The 18,913-nt window shown below is 42.9% G+C and overlaps 1 protein-coding gene across 1 annotated transcript in view; it reads left to right on the plus strand.

Moving 5' to 3' along the window:
• Positions 1 to 14,939: 14,939 nt before the first annotated feature.
• The window catches only part of galnt9 (polypeptide N-acetylgalactosaminyltransferase 9), a 92,000-nt gene continuing 88,026 nt past the window's right edge, over positions 14,940 to 18,913 (plus strand). The window contains exon 1 of the mRNA XM_085787883.1: positions 14,940 to 15,273. Within this exon, the coding sequence (XP_085644009.1) occupies positions 15,033 to 15,273 (241 nt within the window). The 5' untranslated portion in view covers positions 14,940 to 15,032. The remainder of the gene's footprint in view (positions 15,274 to 18,913) is intronic.

Consider the following 18,913-nt stretch of genomic DNA (forward strand, 5'->3'; position numbering starts at 1 on the left):
ATGGTCTTTTTTAATTTGGGCAATCACTCTGAGAGTAGATCTAATTATTTTCAAATGGTGGTTATGTCCCTATGATACATGTATCTCATATCCAGAGTGCTACACGGCAAAAGTAATCAAGCTTTAATTCTAGGGAAACATTTTAAGGTAATCTAATTGAAACCAAGCTATTCATGCTGAGATAAATGCTACATTTGCGAAAGTGGAAAAGAAAAAGCATTTCTTTTGCTTTTGAAAGCTTACATTATTTAGGTACTGCTGTTTTCAGACTGTTCTGTTAGCTCACACTCTAGCAGCAAACAATTACCCCCCCCAAGTTCTTCCACTCTTCCACAGCGAGGTATCAGCACCTTCACAGCTTCACAGTGATCTATCCTTCATGCCAGGAGGTGATTGGAGGTTTTCCACAGTTTTTTTAGTGTACAATTATAATAAACATGAGACAAAGTATGTGTGCAGAAAATATAGGGCACACAGTTAATGAATCCACTTGATGTCATGTTGCAGCCAGGCATCACAGTGTTCCTTATTATGGAGCAGTAAGCTTATTACAAATGTGTTTTGGATGTGTTTGTGTCTTGAACTGTACAGTGTGAGTGTTATCCACGCAGAGTGCACCACTTCACAACTCAAGGAAACAGAGTTTCTGGAGAGCTATAAATATCTTGTAACTTGTAATAAATTTGCCATAATATGCACAGCAAAATACCAACCTGATTTTATTGGGTTTATTGAATAATTTACTCATGTTCTCATGCCACTCAAGCTTTGTGCAGAAACAACAGGCTGGGAATTGAATGGAAAGATTCAGTAGGGTTAGTGGTATGAACCAGACATGCGCAGAGATTTTGTGAGAGATGTAAAGCCAGAGTCTGACCTGATCTTTCCCCCAGGGAGCAGTCTGAACTTCAAAGAGCGTAAATCAGAGACTCATTTATCTCCACTTCAATTAGATCACTTACTATGGATAAAAAAAAGATCAGTTATGTTTTATTTCCATTTTATTATCGCATTTTGAAAACCAAATTTGGGGAAATGATGGATTGAATGCAAAGAATTTGGGTCACTCAGCCCTGTGACCAACATGCTGGTGCAGTCCTCCTCTTCTTCAGCGGGCTCATGAACACAACTCAACATGCTCTACCAATCAGTGTTGGCCAGCACTCTGTTTTTTTTTTTTTTTTGCAGTGGAGTGCTGGGGTGGAAACATCAAGGGCAAGGATGCAGACAGGATTAGCAAACTGGTGAAAAAGACATGGCTCTGTTGGCGAGCTGAGCTAGGACACCCTCGAGGATGTGAACTGAACTGAACTCAGTCCAAGAAAACCTAAGATTCAGACTTGCACACCATGCACAGCTGGACATCCACAGATTAGCTTCCTCATAATAAACATGACTAACATTCACCGAGGATGTAGGCTAGCCTATATCGGCTCTTGTTATTTTATTCATAACTTCTCCTTCACATTCCCTCACAACACAATTCATTTTACACACAGACAGCAAAGGCGTCAAACCTGGTTGATTTGCCTTGAGCTTCCTTGTGCAGGAAACAATAACAGTAAGACAGACTAATTTGCTGAGGTGTAGTTGCAGGGTATCAAATGTTTGGACTGAAAAATAGCAGTTGGCATGCTGATTCGGCCTGATTTGGCTTTTTAAACAGTATAAAGGTAATGTGAGAAGTGGGTACGCACTTTGACATCAGGTGGGCTCAGTTGTGCAGTAGCCTACTCACTCACGTAGCCTGGGCTACTCAACAGCAGGGGGTGGAAGAGTTCAATCTACTGCGCTAGAGACGAAGAAGAGGTCAACCAACCAGGCCGCCTAAATAAGTTCACAGCTCCAGCGCCTCACTTAACTCCGCCCGGCTGGTTTCTCAGGTGAGGACGGTGTTTTAACTGAAAAGTAAAGAGACCTTTGAGTTTGAGGTCTGAATACGGCTGGAAGCGGAAGTGAACATTGAGTTAAGTTAGCACACACCTGTCAGTCTATCATGCTAGCTAGCTCCCGGTCGGGTCATGCATCGGCTACTGGCAAAGTAACGTGACAAGGAACTTCCGTTGTCCGTTTGTCGTAGATTGTTAAAGTGACTGTTCACTAGTAACGTTACCGCAGAAATAACGTTACTTCCAGTTACCGTATTGCATGGATTTGCGTGCGTAGCCCTTTACATTTTTAAGTGATGTGAGGAGGAGGCCACCAGGGACTGAGTGCGTGAAAAAACCCTGATTATATTGTTTTCTTCATTGCAGAGTGCGTTGCACTATCATGATAGCCTACTCAAAATGTTCTCCAGGGCTGAGCAAGTCACACTGCCACATAGCCTACCTCTTCCAGTCCCATATGACATCCCTGCCGCAGTAGCCTATGTGCTAGATTGATGATTATATTGTGATGCTGCTCTGTGTAATTTTCTTGTTCCACTACCACCTAATGGCTTGGGCAGGATATTCAAATTAATTGAGTTGGACTCATATTATGTTCAACATATCACATTGCTTCACTCACCCTACGTCCTCTGGATGCCTGAAAACAGGACGATTGGTGTCAGGAAAGGGTAAAGTGCAACAAAAACATTTACTCCAGGGGAGAGCAGGGAGTAATTACCTGCGTGTGGCTTGAATTGGAAAAGTTGAACAGTGCACAGATTAGAGTGCATCCTCCAGTGCCCATTAATCAAGCACATTGGAATTAACTTTCAGCTGACTTTCTTACCTTTCCGCATAAAATAGATGCCACGGCTGAAAAATGGAGTAAGCAAGCAATCTGTAGTTCAAACATGGTTTGTCACGCCAGTCGAAAAGGAGCAACAACAGAGAAGCTTCAATTTTCATTTGGTTTTCAAAGTAAAAAGGGACAGTCTGAAGGCCCAGTGGTGCTTTTCATTTCACCAGGTTTCATAACAATGGTTTCATAACAATGGACACCATATTAAATGATTCAATAGCTTAGAAGATAATTCCAGATTTTTGTAAGTTCTGCAGATCCATTATCTGTCTTTGTCTGTTCCTCTTTTTAAAGCCTTCTTTTAATAACCCTTTTTGGGTGCTGTGTATTTCAGAAAAAAATGTCTTTACTCTTCTCTTTGAATTACCGTGGAAAAAAAAGAGTGAGACTTACAGTAATACTTTAATGGACAAAATGCTTCAATGGACACTGGGAATCATTTAAATGGGGCTGTTACTGAAATCAATTTTTATTCATGTATTCATACGATGATATTGATTTTGTGAGACTGTTACTACACCTGCTATATGCTTGTCCTTCTTTCATCAACAACCCTTTTATCTTTATTGGTGTACATGCGGAGGCATTTGAAGCAAAGATTTACATGCATTTTAAGAGCTTCACAATGTTGTAAATGCTTATTTGCTTTCTTAGTGTTGAATAATGAGACCAATCCCATATCTGTCAAGCAAATATATGCCTACAGCCAGTAGCTGGTTAGCCTAACCTAGCATAACGACTGTGAAATGTGTGGCTCTGTCTAAAAATATAAAAATGTGAGGTTGCATGAAACAATGAGACTTCAAATTTGCATTTGTAGAATCATAGAGATGTAGGGCCTTGGGACATAACCAATTATCAGCTCCAGTATTCAGCATTTTCTGATGATCAGCATTGATATTTATTTTAAGTGATCACTAATGATAGTAGAACCAGCCACCTGTCCGACTGTCCCTGTGTCTGTGGTCTGGACCAATTAGACCAGTATAGCAGCAGTGATCAGTGTTGATTGCTCATGCAAATGGATGATGTTAAACTCGGATGTTGAATATTTGTTCCTTAATCCACATGAATATTGAGATATGTTCAAAGACTCAACAAAGTCCAGCTGATTTAACTTGTCTTTGCAAAAGGACCTCCCTCAATTAGGTGGAAAAACAGTCTGGATGCTGATTACTCACTACCTTGAATCTTACAGAACAGAAACACATGAGGGAAAGATGAACAGTCTGATCAGTCCCTGTGATTAGCTCTCCAATTAATTTGCCTCATATATTTCCAGGTTACAACCAGTGCTGAAGAGGGTCAGTAAGGGATAACATCTAATGAAGAGAGAGAGATGCATGAAAGGAGGAGGAGTACACAGCCAACATGTCACTGTGGGAGAGCCAGCAAGAGCTGGACAGGTGACGTTGGCAGCATACTCAGTAATAGAGCTGTGGTGTGTATTAATTATTTGTCACACAGTGGCTACATAGAAATTAAAATGTGACCTTGTTGCAATTAGGTAGAGGTGGTGCTGAGGAGCTGTGGGCGAGGGTCTTCTTTTGCCCCCTTGTCAAGATTTACTTATTGCTGGCCTCGTTAGCAAGCCTTGTACCATGTATGTGCCAGCCAGGATACATTACACTAGCCAATGCTTCTTGGTTTCTTTCTATTTTCTATTAACTTTTTTCAATTAAATTAAAGCACGTAGCATATATACCAATTCATGTCCTGTTAAGGCAATTATATATATACACATATATATATATATATATATATATATATATATATAAATAAAATGACAGATCAGACACGAATGTGTTGTAGCCTTGCATTTACCAATTATTATCTTGATTTTTTAAAATATAATTTAGCAAATAAGCATATTGCCCAATTTAAGTGTATAGTGTGCTGCATATTATGCTGATAGTACTATACTGATATACAGGTAAATGCATGAAGCATATCTACATGCACAACTCATTAGTTATCTTTGCTTGTGTTTACAATGTCTTATTTCTCTTTCTAGTTTGCTCCATGAAATGCAGAAGCTCTTATCTCCTGGTCCTGGCTGGATGATGTCTTCTTGATGGATCACCATCCTGCTCAACTGGCTCACTGGTTACCATCATGGATCACTATCCGGCTGCATTCTCATTATGGGTACTGTCATGGACCACTTTCTTGTTATGCTGCGCAAACATCAATGGCAGATCAGAGCCTAGGCAATGTTTTGATTCTAGCGTGTTGAGTGCGATCTGGTGCAATACTAGCAAGACAAATACTCGTTCACTGATGATGATTTGAAAACGTAGTGCGAGGGGTTTGGGATTTACAGCTGCTTGTAAATTCACACTGATGGTGAACCATCATTTCATTCTACCTCTCACTCAAACATCACTCTGACTGGCCTCTGGGAGGAGTGATGTTTAAAAGACGTCCCTGCACCCCCATCTCTCTCTTTCCCTCTCTTCCTGCCCTCTAATCAGCCATCAGGGAGTTGTGTGTGTGTGTGTGTGTGTGTGTGTGTGTGTGTGTGTGTATTGAGGACACTGTGAAGCACGAGGAGCGATGGCCCGCAGTCCTCTGCACCCACTCCGACCTCAGCCGCCGCAGTCTCCTGTGGCTTGGCTGCCCCTCCCTCAACACACACACCTCAGCCACCGCACAGCCCTACATTCATTTACTGCTCCCCCCTTCCCCCCCTCCACACCCACCCACATGCCCTCTTCAGCGGCTGAGCCACATAATTATTTTCTCTGGGAGACATACTGCTTGCGTGTGTCTCTATCTTTAATTACAATCGAGCAAAAGGGTCTTAACAGGAGGGAGCAGACGTGCTGCTTTGATGTCGTCTGCTCCTGGCCCTCCACTTTTCTCTTTCTTTTTCCAGGCAAATGGCAGAATACTTACATATCAAACCCACCCTGACCACACAGCATCACATTCTCTCTGGCGGCGATGGGAACTAAAGCGTGGTGTCTTTGTCCAAAAGCAGATTGGGACCGCTTGGATCGGGGGCTGGTGTTCGGGTGGTAGCGTTAGCTTAACAATGACCAGCGTGTTGTTCTGCTCCCAAAGTAAATTCCAGTCTGGCCATCTGCGCGCTTTGATCCCCACTGCCAACGACGACTTTGTTCTTTTGGAGGAAACACTGGCAACATGGATTAGTGTGTGTGTGAAGAGAGTGTGGGCATCAGTGTGCTTGTAGGTTTTGAGGAGTCGCTTAACCTCATGCATGCGTACAGAATGTACAAAGTTGTATGATGGCAAGATTATGGGGTTTTTAAAAACTGGTACAGACAACATTTCAGATCAAAGCTGTAAATTTGAGCACATTCATGCAAAATACTCACAAATACCTTTGGAATGTATTCCTGTTAGCATATGAAACAGCAATTAGAAGATTTCAAAAAATCTATCTGAAGACAGGATGAGCCAACACTTCTAGTCATTTCATGCGTGTGTAAGAGTATTTACACGTACTAGTTTGTACGTGTGTGCGCGGGCAAGTACACTAGGCTTGTACAGTATGTGTGTGCGACGTGCTTGTAGTGTCTGATTAGCAACTTAGGTTTGTGATTGCTGCTGTGAGTCTGTGATTAGTGCGTTGGCTTAGATGTTGGCTGCCGCTTCTTTTTGGCCACGAACGGACAAGAAACAGGACTGAATGAGCGGCTCAGAGCCTGCCACCTCCTAGTGAGTGAGAAACGTTGCTTTCTATCTCTAATATCCTGAACTCATCACTTTATTATGTAAATAAAACATCCAAAATGAAAGCTGGAGCAGCATTTGTTGTCATCTGAGGCTATTATGTGAGTCAGTTTGTGAAAATGGGGCTCTAATATCCTCCTGGTATCACTTCAAAACACATCAGACCATGCCACAGTTTGGTGAAACTGAGAATTACTCTGCACATCAGTGGCGTGCCATCATGGCAAGCTAGACAAGCAGCGCTATACCAGTTAATGTTACAAACTGACATTAATAAAAATGAAACTGAAGTGATACTTTCCTTACATCTGATCTCAGAGCAGTGTAATTTACTGCCCTTGGTGGCAGTTGGCTATCGTCTCCGTCGATTGACTAGCTTGCCTATACCATCCGTCCATATGTTAGTGTTTGTCCTGTGTCAGGCATGGTGGTGAGCAGCAGTTCCTGGACATTCGCTTATGGAGGATAATCCTGGTTTTGTTGACGGATGATTAGCTGTTGCCAGGAGACTGTGAGGGTGGACATTGGGATTTAGCCCCTGACTTGGCCTCCACTGTTCTGCGATCAGTTGGCCTTGCACATAGTGTAGTTGTGGATATACACAGTACATGGAAAACTAAACTTGTACACTGGAAAATTACTTCTTCAACTGCTAAGTGTTAAGAGACAGCAGTCATACATAAACACGTGAATTACACCGGCGGCGTATCGTCTCAGTGCAAGATATGGATTGAGAAGTTAAGGACGGCATATTATTACACAGGTAGTGCAGCTCCTCTCAGGAATAGCTCCATACTTATCGTGTTTGTAGTGGACAAGAGGGAGAGAGACGAGGCTGGCAGCCAAAGCACAAAGTTAGAAAGTAGTCAAACAGTTGTGAACAGAGCAATGCAATGTTTGTGCTTTTTAGAGTTAGAGTTTGTTTTAGGTTAGTTTAGGTCATTAAAGTAAATAAATGTACTGCAAACGTCTGTGCAGATGATGATGAGGAAAGACTAACAACACAGGGGCAGGTAAATGAAAGAATTCTGTATTTGTATCAATGTCAGTTAATGGAAAATATGTTTAGAATTACCATAAAAGGGATTTTTAGATATCCCTCTATACTGCACATTTGATATATTTAGTGTCAGTTCAGTTCACTGGGTTTAGTGTCATTAGGAATAATCCTAATACCTATTATTTTAGGCTGATGTTGAAGAAATTCCTCATTCAATTGCATTAATTTTCATGGTGAATTAGTGGTATGAGCATAAATCTATTACTGGACAAAAACAAGTGAGACTACCTCTAAAAATAGGATTTTTGTTCAAATATGAGTCAGCTTCAAATGACAGAGTAGTCCAGCATTGTTAGAAATATGCTCATTAGCTCTCCTGCTTAGAGAGAAGAGATACTATTCTCATGCCATGTACATTAAAAGGCAAGCAGTAGGTTTTCTTAGCTTATTGTGCAGACTCAGAAAAACATCTTGAGTGCTGTAATTAGCAGGTTACAGCTCTTGTAAACACTGCGCTAACATGCACTTGCAGACTAAGTGTGCATAACTGTTTCCAGTCTTTACCAACTGTGTACGCAAAATGTGAAACAAACAGCGAGACAGAGATGAGAGTGACATCAATATTCTCATCCTGCTTCCAGTCAGGACAGAAATAAGCTTTGCCAAAATGTCAGTCCATAGCTATTAAGTCTATGTAACGTTTTTGTTTCACTTTAAAGGGATCTTGTGCATCACTATAGTTATGACTGTATCATATAAGTCAGCTTGTGTGTACTCTGTCTTTCTACCTTCCTGCTTTTGAACACAAACCAAGCAATATGTTTTACATTTACATTTGTTTTTGAAGGGATACGAAGGACTTTAAATATGCCACAAAATTCCAGGGAGATTGAGTTGTTGTTGCCTCTGTAGCAGCAGTATGGTAGGGAGTGTGCTGCGATGCAACTAAACAAAGTATAGCCGAGGATTTGTTTTACAAATTACAGCCGATTCTGTTTTAAAGGATTTAGCGTTGACAGTATAGAAATCCTCACAAACGTTCCATCATCACACTTTAATGCATCAATTGAATTAACCCACATACGGCGTCACAGCGCTTCATGTAATTTTTACAATGTGTGCGTGTGTGTGTGTCTGAGCTCAAATGTATGCTTTTCGGTGCATTTTTAATAACATTCTCTTTGTGAATCCATCAACGGCTGTTTTTATCAGTAAAAAAAAAACCTCATCTATTGTCTCACCAAGAAATTGAAAACATAAACAGGAGGAATGCTCACAAGCCATGGAATATCAATCAGTCTGCAAACAAGTCGGAGGTGTCAGCAGAGTAATGGCTTTTGTTTGAGAAAGAGTCCATCGCTGGTGCACACAGGGATTTAAAACAATAATCTTTCCGGCATAATGACTAGGTAATATGGATAGTCCATTTATCTTTGATTAGATTTTTTGATGCAGGGATTCATTCCCCGAGCTCCCTGTTTCATTATTCTTTCTAATTACCTGCACCGATTCGCCCATCAAGCATCGGTACACTGGCAAGATGTAATTGCTTCTGCCATAAATCAAGAAACATTTGGGGGTGTCTGGAGAGTTCCTGCGCCATTAATACAAACACATGAGAAGCCAGGCTTATGCTCATATTGATAAATCCAATCACTCATTTTGACAATTTGATATTTAATGTGCTCAGTCTCCAGCTGAATGTTTTGCCAGTTCCTACACAGATAATTCCTGTCACAGTTTTGTTTGACAACATGTGCACAGAAGCGACGCCTCTGCCTCTGCCTCTGTCTCATTAACAGGGTCAAGATTCACCTGGTCCCCACTTGAGGAAAAAAGCACTTTGCATTTGTGGACGGATAGGATAGCACTGAGTGATGCATTACAGGTACAGCCACAGTTGTCTACCAAGGTCAAGGAGTACACTGAGTCTTAATGAGGCCCCGGCTCTGATAAACATTCAGTTGCTGGCCCCAAGTGTTGCCACATCTCTGTTGTACAAAAACCCAAAGAACATGTGAAAACTGGCCCGCAGCTGAACACCACATATTCCAGTCCGCAGGGTTATTATTCTAATTTAGTTAAGGCATTAGGCAAATCAACAGCTCCTGCAGCAACTCAGTGGGGAGAAATGGCTGGAGGTGGAATGTGAATGAGCTAAGTTAAAGCAGACAGAACTGGGGCTTAGCTGTTAGCCTCAGGGTCAAAGTGATAATGTATGAACTTAGCTCTGGCAGGCGTGCAGGCAGCACTACATTAGTGACCAACGAGTGTCTTTGAGTGGCCGCTTTACTCTGAAAGTGACACAGCAAGTCTGCGTGTCAGCTGATCAGGGACAAACATGGATTATTTACTCAGCTACAGCGCCACCCTGGTGCATCAGATTTGTCCATCGTTGTTGTTTTTTTCTGCATTGGCCACGCTGACCTTGATGTTGCTTGTGGCCAATTAGATCATTTGTACTTTTGCCAAAAATGTTATGCATATTAAGCACTGTGAATACAAATGGAGGACATTTTTTATTTTTAATGAAATGAAATATGAAATTTGCTGTTTGCTAAGGTTAGACATGCTATTTGATCACATGTTTGTATATGTGCTCAGTGCCCTAGTAATTCTTACTAGTTAGACTGAATACAAACTATTTACTTTCAAAAAAGCCACAAGGACTTTCTCTCATTAAATTCTATCAACACACCCGAGAGTACATTTTGTGTTCTATTAAAATGTCACAGTGTGTGGCCTGTTTAAACCTGGACAAAATGTTAGACAAATGCACTGAAAGCAAAGACAGAAAAGTGACAAAAAGCTATTTTGATCTCTCACTCTGCTGTTTAAAATGGGTCCTGCAGTGCAGTGGATGCATGTGATCTGTTGACTTCTGGCTGTCCTTGCTTAGTAGTATCTTGTCTGAACACATCCACTCTTTGAGGTCATGTCGACTGGCCGGTGAAAGCAGCTTCAAATGATAACAATGCCCAGTGGACTTAAATCACTGGGGTGTAGCAAACTAAATGATGCCCAACAAAGCACATCTGTTTTACAGTGACTTTTATCCTCTATGGACCTAGGACTGCTCCTGCCCCCCCCCCCCATACTGTACCTGTATTTACTGCATGGTCTCTGTGTAATCCATACTCACATTTCAATGATGCATTAATCAATATTATTCTACAAACAACAGATTAAATAGCTATTTATAATGTGAAGATTGTCATTCATGGTGATAGTTATCACCTGATTGTGCAGTTCCTCAGCACTACACAGCATTTTAGCACCTTTCTCATCATCATCTCACCTCTCTTATCAGTCTGATTTCCAGATGCTGTTAAACCAACTGTGACAGTCGTTTTTCTTTAGAGCACCAACACAGAGCTACGGGAAGAGGGAATGTTGAAGTTTTGATAATCAGGTTTCCTGAAACATGACTCTATTTGGGTGCTGTTGTTTCTCCATCTACTGGTTGTGCAAATAAGCTAGGCAGCTAGCACACTGAAAATCTTGAAAACTTAAAGCAGAAGTAAGCGATATATTTGTGTTAATCTAAGTCTTAAATAGTTAAATCTTCCGACAGCAATCACTTCTATAGAGTGTTTGGACTGAAACACGGGTCTGTCAGTCACTCTGCTCTGCTCTGAGCCCAGGAGAAAACATTCCTTGTATCCTACAACCTTTATCCAATGAGGAGAGAGAACGGCATGCAGGGCTGTGTGTGCAGCCAAGGAACGCCGTGAATGTGGTGACGTAGGGATGAGGACTGTTATGGTGCGTTCAAGGAAACTCGTAGACTCGTGTTTTTCCGACCTGTGAAGTGGTACCAGTTCGATCTGGTACGAGTTCACAGGTCAGAAGTTACGAGTGGCCGTTATAGTGACTTTCACAGGTAAAACAGGTCGGAAAAACATGAGTGGGTTGCCTGGAACGCTACAAAGTCGTAAGTTGTGACTTGAAGCTGTAATTTACGATTTCAAAAGCCTGCCTGGAACGCAGCATTAGCCAAAACCACCGGATCGCTTACTTCTGCTTTAATAACAAATGTTAACATTTTTGTCTACAGGCTAAATGTCATGGACTCAAGCAGTTGCATTCAAATACAGACAACTGCAGGTCCTGGACTTGTGCTGCAGTGTGCTGTGCTAACTCGTTTACTTTGGGGCCAAAGCAGAGGTTTCAGATTTATTTCTGACTGACTTTGTGTCTGCCTTTCAGAAATAAGACTATTTATTCAAAGAATACTGACATTTTGTTGCAAAAAGAAATAACTTTCAGAATGAAGCTACCTTTAGGTCAACAGGTTCACTTTAAGCATTGCCCTGATGAAGACTGATTCATGTACACAATGAGTAGCACTTTTTACAGGATTAGTAACTGTGGAAGCTCCTACTTTGTTTCCTTTGAACGCAGATCAGATGAATACACGGCTATAGATATTTCTGGCTTTCTTGCAGCAGTGACAGATGCACAGAGTTTCCTCCCACTGAATATGTTCAAGTGGCTTATGTAGAAACACTGAGTGGGTTGACTAAGGTGCAGCTGGCAGTGAACCAGGTTAATGTGGTTAAAACACTCGAGTGCCAGCGTCTGCAGTCGCAGAGGCACGCGGGGAGCTGAATGCAGGAAACAGCATGGAAGTCCTGGAAGTCTTGGGGCAGCGATACTGTACAGTAGCTGATGCATAAACAGCTGCGCTGAGGGCTGCACGGCGGCTGAGGTGGCTGGAACGGTGATTTCCCCGTAGTCCGTCTGTTTCTGCAGACCTTGAATCAAATGAGCACCTTTTGTAACGGGGCTCGTGTGCAGCAGGAATCCTCGTTAAAAACTGCATACAAAACCAATTATTTGTAATGTACTGTCATATGGAGGTGAGAAGCATGAGAGCTGCAGGTAGGGAGCTGAAACACACAGGCTACCATCATCAACACACAAAGAGGTGATGATAAGAAGTGCAATGTATCATCACCGACTAGAATAGTACAATCACTGCGGTTCTTTTTTTGATTTCGTATTCATTGGACTATTTCACAATGATGAGCGCTAGATATTTGGATTGGGCTCTGTGGAATATGGCCTGTCAAACCCCTCAGTGCTCTTGTGCATCTTAAATTTGCGTCTTGATAGAGATGATGAGGTCGCGCTCTTTGAAGAGCTCCAGTGCACTCTTCTTCTCCAACTCTGAATCTCAAAGAGGATTAAAAACAAAAGCTCTTGAATCTGCTCAGAGAACCAGAATTGTTTTCATGGTGAAGGAGTATACCATCAAGACATTTAAGAGGCACGAGAATACTTAAGACTGTGTTTTCACATCAGATGTCCTCTACCAAAGAACTGCCTGTAAAAGTAGTGAAGCAGCAAACAAACTGAGGAGTAAAAATCTGAGATTCTCTGGTGGGTGTGAAGTGGGATCAAAGTGCTCTGGGCAGCCTGTGGTTGTTTAATCAAGTAAAAGTACAGTCAGGCTGGATCTCTTTGTACGTGATTTACTTGAGTCATAATTAATTTAGAATGGGAGATGAGGAGCAGCAGGGAGGTAGTAGGTAGTATTTAGTATTTAAAGTTGTTAGGAGGGACTGGCTGCAGATGTTTCTGTATGTTCATGAAGATTGTTGCAGGATTTCTGCATTTCACTTCACAGAGATCAATCAACAGCGTGGGCTGTGGTTTGATGTGGATTTCTTGTGGTTAAAAGTTGAAAGGTGGTTGACATAGAAACATATCTAAGCCCCCCCCCCATATCTGATTTAGAACTAGCTCATATATTAAAGCAGCAGTAAGTGATCTGGTGGTTTTGGCTAACTTCCTGTCAGCAGACGGAGTTAGCAGCCCCCGCCCTCGTCATGGATCTATTGGTCCTCGTCCCTACGTCACCACATTCAGGCGCATCCCTTGGCTGCACACACAGAGAGGACTGCCCCTTTATGCCGTTCTCTCTCCTCATTGGATAAAGGTTGTAGGATACAAGGAAAGTTTTCTCCTGGGCTCAGAGCAGAGCAGAGTGACTGACAGACCCGTGTTTCAGACCAAACACTCTATAGAAGTGATTGCTGTCGGAAGATACAACTATTTAAGACTTAGATTAACACAAACATTCACCTGACTTCTGCTTTAAGGAAAATGTCTGTTAGCTCCAACTTGATGGAGTTGAAGCTCTGGCCAAGCATATGATACGTGCCTTGATGACTCCACTCCTGAGGTTGACCATGCATGTGTGCAGGGGGGGGGGGGGGCAGTTACATAACATGCTAATGCAAAACCTACAACATCTATGCAGCGTGGACGCAAAGCACCAGAGCTGTGAGTTGTTGCCCCCTGGCAGTGGCATCAGAGGTGAGATGGGAAGCAGCGGTCTAGGTCTAACCTCCTGGTCACGGATCAGATAGCAGGAATCTGTTAACACGTCTCCAGCACATTACACAGTTGACTTCCTGATGTCTGATTGGATGAGGGGGGGTGAGACACAACGTGGAAGTATTTACTCCTGTCACGGTCGAGCTGTGTGTTTTAGCCCGAGCTCCTGAATATTCATGATTGTGCCTCTAAACGTCAGGACGCAGCGGCGGCGGCAGCAGCAGCAGCAGAGAGGAGAGAGGAGAGAGGAGGCTGAAGCTGAGAGGAGAGAGGAGACAGGCTGAGAGGAGCTGAGAGAGGCGGAGAGGAGAGAACAGCCACAGCCCGGACACATCTCTGCTCCCACACCGACACCGGCACCGAGCATCGGCATCGTCTGACAGCATCTGCTGCCCTGCACCGCCGATCAGAGAAACAACAATGGACTGACGGAGGACAAACACAGCGAGAGAGACGGAGAGAGAAAAGGAGGGAGAGAAACACACACACACACACACAGAGAGAGAGAGAGAGAGAGAGAGAGAGAGAGAGAGGGCTAGAGAGAGGGAGAGGAGAAACGCCGCCTTGTTTTTGGAGCATGCACATATTCTGTGGACAGAAGCTGCTACATGTTTGCAGAGCGGCGCGGATCGAGCGAGCACAGCGCCTATAGAGAGAGAGGAGAGAGAGGAGAGAGAGGAGATGCCCCAGCCGAGCAGCGGTCTGAGGGGGGGGCTTCCTGCTTCCACACCAGCGGCTGCTGCGCTGCGTCTCCTGTAAGATGGACGAGACGTACCGGGTCTGAGGGTCTGAGGGGAACTGCGGAGGAGAGATGTTTAGCCCCCCCTCAGGCTGCTGCTCCAGAGGATGAAAACCTCCCGTTCCGCCGCGTCATCTCTCTCCGGTGACATGTAGCTCCACACGGACGGCAAGAGCGCGTGCAGCTGTTTTCCTACGGCTAGTAGAGAACCCCCCCCCCCCCCACCAGCAGCCTCTTTCCTCCACCTTGAACTTTGCTGTTCGGAGTGGCGATGCCCCGATGCCCCGCTGCCCCGATGCCCCGCTGCGGACTGAGCGCAGCCTCGTGAGCTGTCCGCGGTGCTGATCCGCTCGGGTCCGCGCGACTTGACCTTCTCTCTCCTCCCGAGTGGAAACACCCCCCCCCCCCCAACCCCCCCCTCTGCAACACACAGTAAGGTGACAAAGAAGAAGAAGCAGGCCCCCACACATGGACAGCTGCTGGGCTTGACCTCAGTCAGCCAGACTACATTCTCTTTTCATGGCTGTGGCACGCAAAATCAAAACTTTGCTGACCGTCAACATCCTGGTGTTCGTGGGGATTATCCTGTTCTCGGTGTACTGCAGGATCCAGGACCGGTCCGAGGAGCTGATCCAGTTGGGGCGGATCTCTGACCAGAGGCTGCGAGCCAGGAACGGCAAAGTTTCCAACTTGGTGGACAGGCAGTCTATTCTCCAGAGGCTGGAGAGGCTGGAGGATGTGGTGTACAACCAGCTGAACGGTAGGACAGCTTCACTCTGTTAAACCCTGCAGAGCTGTATGACTGGGGACAGAGTCTTCCTCTCCTTAAAGCAAACTGACCTATCCAGACAGACATGTTTTTAAACTGCTCTTTGGGAATATGTAGGTATAGTACTTTGTTGTGGCAGGCACCCGATACACTCAGCTGACTTTCTCTGACCATGAAGCATGACTCATGCATATTTTCCCTGTCAACTTACAGCTCTATTTCCTGGACTGTCCAGCTTCTTTTTGTTCAACGTGCTGGTGGTTGAGTGATGTGCAGCCAACGCACTAACCTGCTTGTTAAGAAGCAAATGAAGCAGGGTGATGTATTACAGTGCATACAGACTTTACTGGGCTGTTACTTTAACAGCCTATCAGACTGTGATGCCCTTAACCCATAATTGACTTGTTGTAAACTTCACATAAACTTATAGTAGAAGTATTGATGCCTATTAGTTCTGTATAGATTCCTACATACAGGAAGTCTCTGTCTCAGCAGCTGCTCCTGTCATTTTACCGATGGCACCACTGGTGAAACATATCGGCTTTAACAAGCTGTCTGCGTTTTGGAGGAGAGTCTAATGTATTGGCTCCATAACAGAGTGACAGACATATATTTCATTACATGGCTATTAATCTGTGGGGCAGGTTTTTGGACTTCTCAGCAGAGGAGCAATTTTTTAAATCAAGTTATATTCAGTATGACTCCTGAAGTCTTACTCATGGTCACATTCCCCCAGCGGATAGTCACACTAATCAACAGCTGTTAAAGATACAATTGGCCATTTATTCACATAGATATTTAAAAACACTGAACTGCAAACGGTAACATGAAATATTCCATGGTTATAATTCACCATAAAGAATATAAATGCACTAATTCCATTAGCGTTAGATAATGTCAGTGATGTAAACATTTCATTCATCATTTCACATCCCCAGAATTCATTTTTCAAATCACATCAAGCTCCATGCTCCCATGCTGTTTACAAATAAATATAGGCTTTACAGTGATGGTATTAGCAGACCACATTAGTAGTAAATCAGTGGGCTTTAATCTGATGTTTAAATGCATGACAATCAGGGATGCAACATATAATTATTTTAATTATCGATCAATCTGCTTATTTTCTCAGCTAATTGTGAGCCCAAACCAAACAAATGTATTTTGCTATTATACATGAAGCAGATCAGTAAATCCCCACATTTGTGAACCAGCTGTCAGTGATATAAATAATTAAATTTTTGTAGTCAGACTGATTCATTATTTTTTCAGCTTGAAGAGAATAAGTAAATATTATTATAAGTCATGGGCACTATTTTCCATTAAACCCCTATGAACTAAAGAGTTTAAAGGTCCAGTAGCATTGCCTTTCTCTTTAGTGATGCATATCCATAATTATTTGACATTAATGAGTTGATGTAATATAAGATAGTAATGTGCTGTGACTGGATGGGTTCTCATTGACCCCTGCTTGCTGTAATCAAAGACATTTATTTCTGGAATTACTGTAGGAGCAGTTTCTCAATGCTCACAGGTTTTCAAGGATAAGTGGACTCAGTTGTCTACTTCAAGGCGACATCAGCTGTGCTGTATGAGAACAGGTTACAGTAGAAATTGCTTTACTACATTTTAACCTGTGCAGATCCTAATGGAATAAAACTTCTCACCCAGATATTAAATTCACCTGCCAAACCCCTCACACCAACCATCTTGTTCTCAATCCAGATAATGAGAAACCAGCATTATTTTTTCATTATATATCATGGTGAAATGTTACTGCTCGTGGATTGATTTGTAATCTATCAGTAAAGTCAATTTCTATTTAGCAGCTTACCGATCTCTCCTGGGAAGTGGTGACTTTATCATCTGTGTAAATTGCAGACCACTGTAGCTCTGGGTGAAGGGTGGGGGGGGGGGGCAGCTCTTTTTCTGCTTGTGTTGTTGTTGTGTGGATACTGGTCACCAGTAGAGGTCACAGACGTCTTAATACTCCTTTAACTAGGTGACAGTTCCCCGCTACGAAAGCTGCTGAAACTTATATTTTCTATTTTTGTTTTGTGTGCTCCTGAATTCTATTTCACAACTGAAGACAGAGTATCACATTTCAAATTCCTGTAATGTTCGACTCGAGCAGTGGCTTGACAGTCCATTTGACTGTTTTCTCAGCAGTCGGTAGTTAAGGATGTTTCACAGCTTCATGGCTCCAAAACAGCGCAACTGTGGATTTTTTGCTGCATGATCTTGTTATTATGCCCGAGCTTCAGCAGCTATGTGAGGGTCACTCTGTCACTTTGAGTTATGCTTGGCATCTGGCGTCCAGCCAGCAGGCATTGCCTCTCAAAAAGTACAATGCATCCTTTCAGTCACTCAGCTTTATACAGAGACAATGCAACTAAGTTATTCAACCCAATACAGTATTACTGCTGTGGGATGGAAACACTGTCTAAAAAATCCTTGTTGGAGTGAAAAAGGAAATCTACTATCTGCTAAACTGCCATTTGTGAAATAATATAGTGATGTTGTTCTAGCTGCAAACCTACACTTTGAATAGGAGGACTTTAAAACACAAATGTACAGAAATGTGCTGCTAAAGTCTATTTCATATATCATTTCCTATAGCCTGAGTATTGGCTGGAAAGCACGCTCCTGCTCTGAGCTTTGACACACACAGTGGAAATGTCAGAGCTTACTGTGTCAGTCGCTGTTTGTTAGTGAACATCATATCAGCCTCATGAATTATTCTCAACAGTGACTACTCTGCAGCACCATTAAGTGCAAGTAGCTGGGACACAATTTGCAGGTCTTTCACAAGTGCAGAGAGTAACGGTGGATTGTTGGGTGAGAGGAGGAAAAGGCTTCAGCTCCACAAACTAAGTGCAGTGCTGGCACAGTTTCTTGCCTTCCGGTTAACACAGGGGCATGAGAGAATAGAAACCTACGAAGCTGTTCAGGAATATATTATAATGAAGATGCTGCATTCATTGTCAGAATATGACAGAGAATTTGAATTTATACAAATTCATAAACAGTAACTACAGGCATGAATCTCTTTCTATGCAATTTGAATAAAAAAAGGAATCAGTCGCAGTTGCGTAATTCTTCTTTGACGGAGGCAATGAGTACCCAGGAGTGCGCACAGGCTGGAAACATTCACTGGCTGTCACAATCCCTCCATGATTTGTCTTGAGCTCTTTAATGGCACGCTTAATCATATCCTCATATCCCAGGTCACTGCCCCCTTTTCTAAATCGTGCACAGACCACAAATTGTATTCAATGGCCACTGGGAATAACCGTGGTGAAAGGGGATTCTGTGCGCCAATAACTATCACCATGTCCGGCAGCGGTATGAAGTAATTACCCATTCCTCCTGTTGTTTATTGCCTACCAATGGCATACCATGGGAGCAGAGGGAATGTCCAATTAGATGTGAAGGACGTAAACAAGTGGGAGAATTTATCTTTTATTTGTCTGATGGATTGTCACTGGACTCCCAATAAGAAAACAATGTTGTTAAAGCTTTATCAGCAGTCCAGTCTGCACAGAAATGAGCAACTGGAGAGTTATCAGCAGCACTGCTGTGCTGTTGATGCCCCTGTCATTGAGTAATTAGATGAGAGGTTTTAAGCTTG

This window comes from Trachurus japonicus, chromosome 9 (assembly GCF_045865225.1).
Source record: "Trachurus japonicus isolate A0001 chromosome 9, Traja_1.0".
Classification (NCBI taxonomy): Eukaryota; Metazoa; Chordata; class Actinopteri; order Carangiformes; family Carangidae; genus Trachurus; species Trachurus japonicus.